Source organism: Manacus candei, unplaced genomic scaffold (assembly GCF_025592945.1).
Source record: "Manacus candei isolate 608988 ecotype Guabito, Panama unplaced genomic scaffold, ASM2559294v1 h1tg000010l, whole genome shotgun sequence".
Lineage (NCBI taxonomy): Eukaryota > Metazoa > Chordata > Aves > Passeriformes > Pipridae > Manacus > Manacus candei.
In genome coordinates this window covers 8,872,539-8,884,899 of record NW_026138058.1, presented here as the reverse complement: position 1 = coordinate 8,884,899, position 12,361 = coordinate 8,872,539, and the positions used below count along the sequence as shown (strand labels likewise).

At 39.7% G+C, this 12,361-nt stretch overlaps 2 protein-coding genes across 9 annotated transcripts in view; one reads left to right on the top strand and one right to left on the bottom strand.

The window, feature by feature from the left end:
* LOC127466586 (uncharacterized) overlaps window positions 1–2,078 on the top strand; it is a 31,611-nt gene extending 29,533 nt beyond the window's left edge. For 3 of the 7 annotated variants that reach the window (XM_051777511.1, XM_051777509.1, XM_051777506.1), the window contains one exon: window positions 458–651. In XM_051777511.1, the coding sequence (XP_051633471.1) occupies window positions 458–506 (49 nt within the window). In that variant the 3' untranslated portion in view covers window positions 507–651. The other 4 variants (XR_007902789.1, XR_007902788.1, XR_007902787.1 and 1 more) reach the window with 4 other exon arrangements.
* A 3,716-nt stretch (window positions 2,079–5,794) lies between these two features.
* Window positions 5,795–12,361, bottom strand: part of LNPEP (leucyl and cystinyl aminopeptidase) — a 53,810-nt gene continuing 47,243 nt past the window's right edge. For both annotated transcript variants that reach the window (XM_051777476.1, XM_051777478.1), the window contains 6 exons: window positions 11,781–11,937; window positions 10,171–10,355; window positions 9,345–9,506; window positions 8,378–8,518; window positions 7,442–7,523; window positions 5,795–6,460 (listed from right to left, as the gene is read on the bottom strand). In XM_051777476.1, the coding sequence (XP_051633436.1) occupies window positions 6,329–6,460; window positions 7,442–7,523; window positions 8,378–8,518; window positions 9,345–9,506; window positions 10,171–10,355; window positions 11,781–11,937 (859 nt within the window). In that variant the 3' untranslated portion in view covers window positions 5,795–6,328. The remainder of the gene's footprint in view (window positions 6,461–7,441; window positions 7,524–8,377; window positions 8,519–9,344; window positions 9,507–10,170; window positions 10,356–11,780; window positions 11,938–12,361) is intronic.

The following is a 12,361-nucleotide window of genomic DNA, read 5'->3' as shown; positions in this document are numbered from 1 at the left end:
CGGTGTGGCTTGGAAAGCACGTTAAAGATCCTTTAGTTCCAACCCCCAGCTATGCACAGGGACACCTTCCAACAGAACAAGTTGCTCAGAGTCCCATCCAACCTGGCCTTGAACAGTTCCAGGTCAAGCTGTGCCAGTACTCTGCCAACGATAAACTTTTTACCTGTCATCAAAAACTGGTCCAGAATTTGTGGCAACAACAACAAAAAGCCCCACACTGAGGTTTTTAAAAACACTTTGTGACACTGTTTCCCTGCTTGAGACAAGAAAATCAACTAGCAAATGTAACAGTCTCTGGGTCTAAGGTTTTTTAGGTGGTGTTTACAACGTAACTATGAACACCTCTAATTAAACATTCTTTTCCTTTAAGGGAAGAAACTGGAGCCCCTTCAGGATTAAGCCTGCTTATTTAGTTGCTTCCATTTGACTGCTGAACAGCTTCCCCCTTTTTCCCCAGGTACAGCAGACCCTGGCTGTTGGACTGTCATTTCAATTACAGCCAATAAGCTGCTCTCCTTGATGACCAAGGAGAGTTCTCTGAGCTTTCCTTTGATGAAGTTAAAGGAAGACCAAGGAGCTGGAAGGTTCCTGCCCAGACATCCCGAGTCCAGTTTCCAGTTCCCTGGTGTGCTGTACACACATCCACACACAGAGGCATCCCACTGGTCAGTAGCCTAAGACACTGTGCATTTCCAGCTGCTGGCCCCAAGACCTGTAAGGCCCTAAACCTGTGTTCCCTTCTGCACTGCACCCCTGGCCTCTCTGAGCAGGCATGGTTCCAGCCCCTTGGAGGGACATCTTCCCTTTGCTCCCTTTTGTGCCCTTTCCCTTTGCCTGCCTGTGCAGCCTCATTTTGCAGGTGTCGGCCTAGGGAGGCCTGGCCTCGAGGGCACAGAAGACTGAGTGGGACTGCCAACATGGTTAATGGTGAAAACAGGCAACTTTATTTCAACAGCAACAACTAAGTCCACATCAGCATTTGTGTGCATGTAGAGGAGGAGTGTGGGCAGGACAGAGCAGGCCTTTGGTACTGAGGCTGCCTTTGGATCAGCAGGCATTGTCCCAGAAGGACATGGTTATGGCTCACTACAGCCTGTGCCACAGCCTGTCCATCCCTCCGTAGCACATCTTATGCTCTAGACTGCCCTTCTTCAAGCTGATGTTGGACTTGACTGTGAGACGTGGCTGGTTTTTTAATTTTCGAAGTTAGTAACTCTGGTAATCCCCTTCCCCATCCTTGGTTACTAAGGGATAAGAAAAGCAAAAATACTTACTTCAGTTTGCTCCTCTAGTTCTCCTTTAGCTTTTAAGGCACCAACGTTCTTCATGCAGCGCTGGCAGTGGTATTTCTGGCAAAGTGGGCATTAGCTCTCAGCCTTTGGTTTCTGCAGAGAAAAATTAAGTTTTCCATGAAAAGTGTGCTTTCACCAAGGGAAGCCTGCACTCTGTTGGGCTGGAGAAGCAGCTTCCCCCTGCAGGTTCTTGAGGGCCTTTGTTGTGGATGGCCATATCCTTGTGGTCAAGTGCAATCTAGTGAGTCCTGCACGTGTCACACTGGGAGACGGGAACTTGCTGTGGCCAAAAGCATTGTTTTTAGGTTTGGTTTTTTGCTGTGGTTTTTTTCTTTTGTTTTTTTCTTTTTTTTTTTTTTTTTTGTGTGGCTTTTCGTTTGATTGTTTTTTTGTGTTTGTGTTTTTGTTTTTTTTTTTCTCCTTAGTGCAGGAACAAAAAAGGAGGTTTATTCTGAAACTTTCAGCTTCTCCCCTTGTAATAAACACTTCCAGATTCCCACTGCATATGTTATATGATGTTATGGGTTTTTTTAATTTGGATATGAGAAAAACTACCATGTTTTTAGAACCGTGCCTGGAGGAGGAGGCACACAGAGGTGTGATGTTTATGGACTCGCCCGGAGGCAGAGGTGGATGATGGCTGGGAGGACACAGGGGAGCTGTACACACCCAGCCCCAGGTTTTACTTTCTCATTGCTGTACAGAGGCACACTGAAGAGGCAGCGACTGACCAGGGAAGAACGAGCAATGCTGCCAATATTCACTACGAGAAGGAAGAGTTGGAAGGCGAGTCTCTGCTGAGATCCTGTTAGAAGGGTCACCACCCCAGTTCATTTGTCCATTGCACAAAATCCCCACAAGATCCCTAGCTCAGCATCACAGCACGTGCAGCAAACTGTGCTGCGCTACTACGTAAATAAGAGCAGTCACTTTCACAATTTTTTAATATTACAGCTTCTAAACCAAAGAAAAAAGCCCCCACAGAGGCCCTGGTGTGAGTTTTAGCCATGGGGCTGGATAATTCATGGCTTGATTTCTCATAGAGGTTGCTCCTGGCTTGGAGAGGTCAGAAGAGTGACGTGATGGCTGCTGATGGGGGGCTGTGATTTTCTTTTTTTTGTTCTTGAGTTCATTATCATGGGACTGATTTGACCTTTTCTTGTTGCATTGTGCCATAAAAAGATTTAAAAAATAATTACTTTCTGCTGCGGCTTCATGAGGAAGTCTGAGTTATCCAGCCAAAGCTTAAATTTGAGAAGAGGTTCCATAATTTCAGGACGCTTCTTAGAAGCACTTGCTGTTGCTCTGTTGTTGCAAAGCTTGAGTAAAATGGCCTTGGAAATGGTCTGTAGCATTCAGCGATTCAGTGAAAATAAAATTAAGAGAAGTTGGTGTTTCCTCCTTCTGGTCTCCACAGTTCAAGAAAAATGCAGACAGATTGGAGACAGTCCTAGAAAACCTGTCTGAAGAGGAAAGACTGAATGGGTTAGGTCTTATCTTCCCAAAGAAGATTCAGGGGGGTCTCATCTCATCACAGAATTTCAGCACTCAAAGTGCAACTACAAGGACGAAAGAGGTTCTCTGTTCACGATGATCCACAAGCAGAAGACAAGGAGTAATGGGTACAACTTGCACCAGGAGAGATTTCATCTCGATATAAAAAGAATTTGTTTTTTTTACAGTGAGAACAGTTGTTCACCTGAACAATCACCCCAGGGATGTAGTGGAGTTGACATCACTGGATGTTTTCAAGATGCAACTGGACTAGGTGCTCAGAAGTTTCATCTGAGAGGACAAATAATAAAGCCCCAATATTTGAGATGATTTGAAGAGGCTGCCAAATGCTTTAATTCTTGGGGACTTTTATTTGGGAGTCATTGCTGGCAAGGTTGTGTTTTGGACATGGGCTTGGTGTAGAGTTGGGTAGGACAGGCTAGAGCAGCAGCAGAGAATGAAATCTTTTGGCCATTCTCAGCTTCCCTTGATAGCTCCTTTGCAGCCCCACCAATACCAGGGCTCTGTGATTGCTCTAGCAGTTAATCCTGTTCCACATCATGACAAACGTAGCCAGAGGTCAGCTTCGAAACTGACTCACCAGCTAGGGCTCTCACACAGAAACAGCCAGGACTGAAAGCTTTTGGCAGCCCTCACCTTCCCTTGCCAGCTCATTAAAAGCCCCAATAACACTGGGGCTCTGCAGTTGCTCTACTGCCTAACCCTCACCCACCACCTCAGTCTCACCCAGGGTCCAGCTCCAAAGCACACTCCAGCCACCCAGGGCTCCCAACAGAATTAGCCAGGAGTGAGAGGTGTTGCCAAACCTCACCTTTCATTGGCAGACCCTTCACAGTCAAACTCGCAGTGGGTCTCAGTGTTTGCTCTCGCACGTTGTAATGGTCACTGGCATCATGATCACAACCCTATGCGACGCACAGGTCCACGCCAAACTCTGCCAGCAATGGCTCCCTAGAAAATGTGGCCAAGTCTGAAAGCTTTGGTACCCCTCACCTTTCTTTTGCAGCTCCTTTGCACCCCCACAAATACTGCAGGGCTCTCTCTTGTACCTATGTCTAATTCTCACCCTTGTATTAACCTTTATCAGACCCCAGCTCCAACAGGGGGCCAGCTATGGCTCTCATTTTCATGGCCTAGACCAAAAGCTTTTGAATGTCCTCATGCTCCCTTGGCTGTTCCTTCACAGCCCCATAAAGACTGGGGCTTTGCTTTTTGTCCTGCACCTATAGCTAAGCTTAACCCTCCCAACTAGTCCTAAAAAGAACCCAGCTAATGGGACACCCAGCTAATGGGACACCCAGCTAATGGGACACCCAGCTAATGGGACACCCAGCTCTCTCTGGCTCTCAGGCAGAAGTGGCAGCCATTACCTTACCTCAGCTTTCACAGCCCTCCTAACCCCTTGGTTCTGCTCTTTGTCTCGCACTGCCACTCTTTTCCAGACCCTCATCCTGCCCTAAGCCCATGTCCAACATGAGCCTTGCCAGCAAAGGCTGCCCACCAGGCACCAGCTCTTAGCCATTTTAGTCTTCATCAATTCCCAGTATACTCAAAAAGGGAGAATTACCTTTAAGCATTTCTTATGGAAAGAGGACACTAGTACAATTTTTTAATACTGGATTGGAGACTCCCTGACAGAAAAATAATTTTAAAACCCCTACAATTGACACACCAAAGTATGCATATGCAACTAACAATAAAATTAAAACAACCTCCCCAACCTTCCAGATTTTCTTGGTATAGTTTGCTGTCTAAAACTCAGCTCCATACTATTTCTTCGTAATTATCACTAAAGTATTTGAATAGAATAGTAAATTTTTAAAATTCCACAGCAGAAATCAGGAGGAAGATGGGATCTTCTTCCACAGTTTTGATTTTAAATTTTATAAGACTCAATACTGTGCCCAGGGATTAAGTAAAATGCATATGAGGAGACAGAAGGGACAGAAAAGTGAAAGTGTATATATACACACACACACACACACATATATATACACATACACATATATACATATATACACACATATATACACAGATATATACACATAAAATATGCAAACATGGAAACAATATTTCTGTAAAGATTTCAAAGACTTAAAATAAAGGAGGGATCAAAGCAATAGCACATAACAGTACAAAAACTCCCAAGAATATACTTGATTGCAATTATCATTCCATAATTTAACAACAGTTCTAAATCTGCTTGCATGAGTCCACAGAAGACACACTGGTAGTGAAATGAGTAGAACAGATCTCCAGATAAAAGGTACGTTTACTCTTGCATGTGTTGTATACATATGCCATACTTAAAAAATGGTTTTTTTTGCTACTTTTGAAAGACACAGACTGCACTGCAGTTATTTTGCCTTTCTAGTGTAGCACAATAGAGTTTTAGTTCCCCTTCTGTAAAAGATCTTGAGGATTTGTCTCACAGAATTTTTCACAACAGCAGAAAAACGAATAATTAAAATCTAAATTAGAAGCTTTCCTAAAGGTTATGTCATAAAGAATGAGCAATGTTCACAAATTATACTGTGATCTGCAAGTTATCAGGCAACGAAAAAACAGCAGTTTACATAAATGAAGTGACTGACATATCTATTAACTGCAAACCCTCTGCAACAAGGGGTGAAATTAAAAATCAGCAGTCAAAAGGGCATAAAACAATAGCCAGTCTGAGAGATGAACCAACCTGGAAAAACACAATTTTTTGTGTTTGGTCAGAGACCAATACAGCAAAATCAGTTAAAGTTCAGTGATTCATTACGAGATTCTCAAAACTATCTGATAAATTCAGAGTAAAAGTTCCAAGGTCACACCACTGCTTCTGGGAATCCCATCTCTGAAACACTTGGTTTTGCTATCTGTTTCTTCTTCTCCATACTACTATCCAGCCACTTCATACACCAAAGTGTATACTATTAGCACGAGATTTATGTGTGTAATTCCTAAAGAACACCATGAAAATAAAAAAGCCCAAACTTAAATCAAATTGGAATTGCATTTATTTTGCCTCAGTTGTATAGTTTTTTAAGATTCACTACTACTTATGTACCTGAAATACGATTTTGTTTCACAATAGCTTCTATATCTACAAGTGTGGAAACCACATACAGTTTTGCATTAAACAAAAATCTACTGCTCAATGAGAGTCTGCAAAGAAGTAATAGTTCATGGTAACTCTTTCTTTCTGACCTGACTATCAACACTGACCCATTGCTAAGAAACTACAACACAGCTCCAAAGGAAAGGGTGTGAGTTTCACGTATAAAATTATATTTAATCATTTGTGCAGACGTTTGGTCTATAGATGAAAACCATTTCAGGGTAAATACTTACATATTGCTCAAAAACGCTTCAAGGAAAATAAAAATTTATCTGAGACATGCCCTGAGCTATCTAGACTCCTTAAATAGTGCAATGTTGCAGCGATGCCTGATTTCACCCTGGCTTTTGCAAAGGAAACACAGTAACTGTTCACAGAGCTCCTAAATGGCTGACACACCACAGTATTATGTGCACTAGAGCAGTTCTTGCAGCTTTGCTAAGTTCCTCTCCATCCACTGGATATTGAGCTGAATTGTGTCAATTGCTTCTTTTACACAGCGCAGTTGAGAACTCTCCTCTGATTTTGACTCAAAAAATGACTTCACCTGCACAGCAAGAGTAAAGAAAGAAAAATAAAATTTTAATTAAAATCAATACTGGCCACACAAATATGTTCAGAAGCAGAGGCTATGTATACGTTGCAGGAAATCCATTTTTGAGAATCATTTTCACCTATTGCAGTAAGCAAAACTCTCAAAGGAGCTCCCAAAATGTAAGGAAAGCATTTTTCAAGGATACAGCAGCAATAACTCATTTGGTTTCAATAAATTATTTCATCAATAAACAGACATTTACTTATCAAATTCCTCACAAAGCAAACAGACAGTACTTAAGAGTTCTGAAAAGGAGTCCTGTTGCAAGCAACCCTCTTCAGCATTCTGGAATGGTCCCCACACCCACTCATCATTATAGTTGTCTATGCTAACACTTAAAATACTATAGATCAAACCACAAACAACTATCTCTACCAAATTATCTGAACAAAAACACTAATCTACACTTTAAACCATTCTTGACATATTAAATTCGAGGTCTTGTTAGGGAAGACAACAGTCTTTCTAACAGCTATTACCCAGTTCTTAGCCAATACTCAACTTCTGCAATAGCTCCTTGGTATTGCTGACATTAAAAATAGCACAAAGAAATTTTCTACAGCACGGTATCACATTCCAGAGATGCAGAAAGCATATCTTGTTTACAAAATCTAGACCAAAACTGTATATAGATCAAATCATTATTTTGGGAGACAGTGTGTTCCAGTGAACGGGAAAACAAAACAGTATAAACCAATAACTGGGTTCAACTCTACAACTCAACTCTGTCACAGTCTCAGTATATAACCTCTCACATGTTTATGCATATATTTGCCATGTGTGAAATAGGGAAAGCAATAGATGTGTATATCCTTCCAGAAGGGCCTCAAGGATATAAATAACAGGTAAACATGCATTTTCCTCATCCCTCAACTAAATGAAAACAGCACTGGCACTGGTAAATAACCCTTTCTGGTAGATTAAGCCACCAACCTCAAGCAGATGTGGCTTTGTTGCAAACTGAGAAGTCGACCAGCTAATGATATTCTGGATGGTATATGAGCCTAGGTGAAACCTGAAAGGCAAACAAATATTTTTAACTAGGAGACACTTTAAGATGCAGTTTCAGTACACATTCTTTTCAACTATTTCTATTTCTCCTTTTTTGTTTAGTAGTGGGAAATAATTAGAAGCACAAATTCAATTTTACATATCTTATTTTTCAAAAAAAAAAAAATATGGTCTTAGAAATCCAAGCTTCGAGTTCCCTGTTCCCTGTGAAAATGGAACTTCAGAGCAAAGACCATGGAAAATTGTCAAACTTTTATCACAGGTCAAACAGCAAAGAACTGAGGACATAACACTATGAAAACCAAGATCTCTATTTGTGGTAAGTGTTCCAAAGCTCTACAGTAATTCAACTGGTAACCAGGTTTTGTTCCAAGCACAGTAACTTCGTAACTGCATAACTGAAGAGTTTGATAGAGCAGAAATTTTGAGTGGAAGCTTTTTTAGCAATCTATAATTGTTTCAAATCAAAGCTGAGATTTAGGAACAGAGGTGTCCACTACTGTTAGCTTTTTGAAGACTTGGGAGTCAGCTCTCCTGCTGGGTACCCTTAAAGGCCAGTTAGGAAGAACACATATTTCTGAAGCAAGTGGGATTTTTTGTTATTTGGTTTTGGGACTGCTGTAAAGGGCATAAAATATAAATGCTGAATTAATTCCACGTGTCCCATCAATGACTGGTGAGACTTCAAAGCTTATGTGGCAAGTTTTATTCATAAACTGAGATTTTAAAACATGATTTACAGTTCTAATACAAATCTTTTTATACAAATGCAACTATTTATTGTCTTATGCTGGAAAAAAACAAACAGGTGCTTTTGCCACTGTGAATTTGAAGTTTCAACTGCATCACAAGCCTTACTTTTGTGTAAGCTTTTCCCAGTTCTCTTTGACAAAGTCCCAGGCCAGCAAATATCCAGGCAAACTCTGGCTAATAGTTACTATGATATGTGAAAGCTCCTGTGACCTGATGACTTCTCCTTCAAGACTGTTCTGCATTAGCCTAAGAGACAAAGCATATGAAAAGAGAGAGGAAAAAAAAATCTATTAATATTTTCAGATGGTTTTTCTGATAGTCCTCAATTAGATCGAAAAAGACTATATAATACATCAAACAAGCACCTTCTGGCATCTGGAACACAGCAGTGCTACATTTCATAAAAACTGTACTTACTTAGCTTTAATTTCCAGAAATCAGAGTGACCTTGGCTCTAAACCAAGTACCTGAATTTTCACTGTTGTTGGGAAAGATGAAATAAATTTTAACAACTTGTTAAAGAAAAATAATATGTTGAAAAGTTAAGAGAGGAAAGCTGAAGAATAAACTGGGACAACTTGGTGTTCTTGGTGCAGTACTGAGATTTGCTCTATAGAGGGGTGTTGGAGCACAACATAAAGTCAAAATTTCATCCAAAGAAAGAAAAAAAGAGCAAAAGACATCAAACGAAAAAAAATACCCCAACCAGTTATTATTTTGGTCATAAAAATATGGCAATCTTTTTAGGTTCTATAGAACAATCTGTAATTTTTTAATTGTACCATAAAATCTGAAATTCTGTGTTATTGGTAGTGCAAAGTCTTTGGGTTAAATTTTTTTCTCGTAATGCATACTCAGAGTTTGGTCTTTTGTGCTGCTTTTTTACATAAATTATTTTTAAGTGAAAAATATCAATTCTTCATGTGAATGGAAGCCTGTGCAAAACATGTGGATGGGTTCTCTTTAGCAATCAGAAATTTTTTCAACAATACAGAAAAGACAATGCACTTTTCAAAGAAGATTTTTAATGCTTTTAATTTACACAGCATACGACTTTTTGTCTCCTTCATACCAGATCAGCTTTCTGACATCCTCTGTGCTGGCCAAGGCTTCAATCATTTTACTTTTCTCTGCTTCAGAAACTGAAGAGGAGTACATGTTTAGGAGGAATTCCCAGCCATCACTAGTTTTGGCTCCAACTGTATATATGGTTTTCATAACATCACTAGGCAGACTACAGGGAAAAACAAAAGCAACAAAACAAACAAACAGAAAAAGGGGACATAAAAATGTTCATCTGAGAAAAGAAGGAAAAGAAGTCACAAAACTAAAGGATTAACTTGAAAGAGATAGCTCTCTTTAGAGAAATTTAATTCTTTAGCAATTGTTAAAGTTTGCTGGACTGAATTCATGTTGGTCTAATACTTTAAGTCACTAGGAAAAAGCAAATCATACTAGTCACATGAAAACATGGTCAACTGCACAAAAAATAGAGTAATTTCCTATGGCTCAAAATGCACAATGAATCCAGAACAGAATGAATTCTGCAAGGCAAAAAGGTGTGCTTTGACATTGCTACTAAGTAATCCTCCTTCATTCAGCATGCAGCTTAGGAAATGCAGATGGAAGCAATTTGTGGCTGGTTTTGCAGTCATAATGAGACTGGAGACAAAGTCTAGCACAGTCTCCCTCTCATCTTAAAACAGCAATTACTTTTACATATGGAACAGTAAAAGACAGAATGAAGTGCTTTATCAATACTCAGTGGTGGTGCGGTGGTTTGGTTTTTTTTTTTTTTGATTGTTCTGTTTGTTGTGCTACTTTCCCCCAGTACAACGGCGGCAATGTCACAGGAAAACAGACAGATAAAAGAACTGGAAGCTCAGTTTTTGTGGTACCTTACTGTTCCATTAGACTTCATCCACCTCTCGAACATCTCCATGGCCGTCGTTCTACAGTTTCTTATATCGTGGGTGCAGGCAAAAGCCAGGAGTGTCGACCGGAGCTCTCGTTCAGACAAGGTCCCATCATCTGTCCAATGCTGCTGATCAATTTTATCTCCAAGTAAGTGCTCTATCCTATGCTAAAAGAGGAAAAAATTACCAGCAATAGCTAATTCCTCCAAAAATTATTTTCTATATACAAAATTAGTCTAAAAAAAAAAAGAAAAATAAAAGTTAAGATTTAGAACTGTGAAAGCTAAATATGATACTTTTTCATCTATTTATTCCAATTTAAAAATGCTATTCCTTATCTGTAGAAATAAGTACCTGATACCATATAGATCTGAAAGATGGACCAGGTCTACATCTTCAATTGCACATGGAAACTGAAGACTACTCTTCAAGCCATGGTTCAGACTTGCTTGTAATCAGCTTACCATCTCAACTAACTACAACTTCTGTATGTTAACTGTTTTTAACTTCACCAAGTGACAGTTAATAATACCTTAGGTTAGCACAAAGAAACAACTTTTATCTATCTACGGGCTGAGCACCCTTCAGTTTTGTAGTTCTGTAACTTGCCAAAACCACAGCTAGGCATCCAACCAGCTACCACATCTCAGCTGAGAAGTTTTGAACTTACATATGACTGCACAGACACTGCATTATAAATCACAGCTTGGGCTGTTTATCCTAGCAGATGTGTAAAAACTTTGAAATAATTCTAAATAAGGAAAATTGTTATAATAGTGCTTTTTATTTCTTATTTTTCCTTAAGTACTCGCTAATTATTCATACCTACCATAAAGAAAAAACATCTGCTATTTTATCTAATAACTTAATGATTTTGCTTACAGACTATATGCCTTTACTGATGTTTTACAATGTAAAGTAGCAAGGAGCATTTTCAACCAGTAGATGAATATAGACAAGAAGCTTCATAATAAGATGGTAAACAGAGAAATGAAAAACATATTCTCATCAAGAATTGAGACTGCAGTATTCATTTTATTGCTAAGTCTGGAGCACTATATTGTATTAATCTAGCATACAACTGGAATGGGACAATGACAACCATTCATGTGTTCCTGTTTTTACAGAAAATAGTTCTGGTTTTTTTTCCTGCCTCTACACAAAGCAATTAGACCTATGATCTCCAACCACTCTAATTTTTGGGGATAACTTTACTGCACAAGAAAAATGTCGTGGACTTTGGTCGAATTACATATTTGTACTACAGTGACCTCTCTAGGCACTGTAAGATAAACCCAGACACCACTGTGTTCCTACTGCACTACACTTCCTACAAAACATTTTGGGGCATGTGGGTATGGTGTGGAAACAGGGGAAGGAGAGGGTAGGAAGCTGGTCCAAGAAATGTAGCGTTTCAGTAAGAGATCATTAACAAAAGCAGGCAAGCCTGGCAACTCTCCAGAATCCCTATTCAACTTAGTGAAATTACTGGATACATTCAACAGTCAACACTTTAAAAGATAATGTAACTATATTACACTACATCACAGCTAATTATTTCAAATTACAATTTACAAAAAGCTAAGGCATACCATGACTCGTGCTGCCAGATGTTGTTCGCCCTTTTTGTCTAGGAGGTTGTATATGTGACTCAGCTGGAACAAAGCCTGAGTGAGCGGTGCAGTGCTGTTCTCTTTGTTAAGGTAATCAATCAGCTCAAAGGCCGTTTCCAGAGACTCTCTTCCTAGACTGTGGGTCAACGAATAGAAACATTTTAATGGATTATAAAACAAAATCACTCCCTGAAACAAGATCAGAAGTGACGCTTTCTATCACTTTAACAGAGAGACAAGTGAATAGAGGGAGTGACATAACAAACAATTTACAGGCAGAGACTTTCATATTTTACCTTCAGAAAGATTGCAGAAAAGGAGCAATAGCCACTAACATGCCTTCAAGTATGGCAATGATGTCTAAAAATGTTTATCATAATATCAGATACAGGTAGCAACTCCCAAAGAGATCATCCAGAATGCTCAGTCTCACCTGCTCTGACAGTGGTGGTGAAAGACATGAGAGGGATCCAGGAAAAATTTGAGAGGAAAATAGCTTACTTCTCTAAAGTGAAGCCTTCACTGACTGAGTACAGGAAAACAGTCTGCTAGGCAGGTTA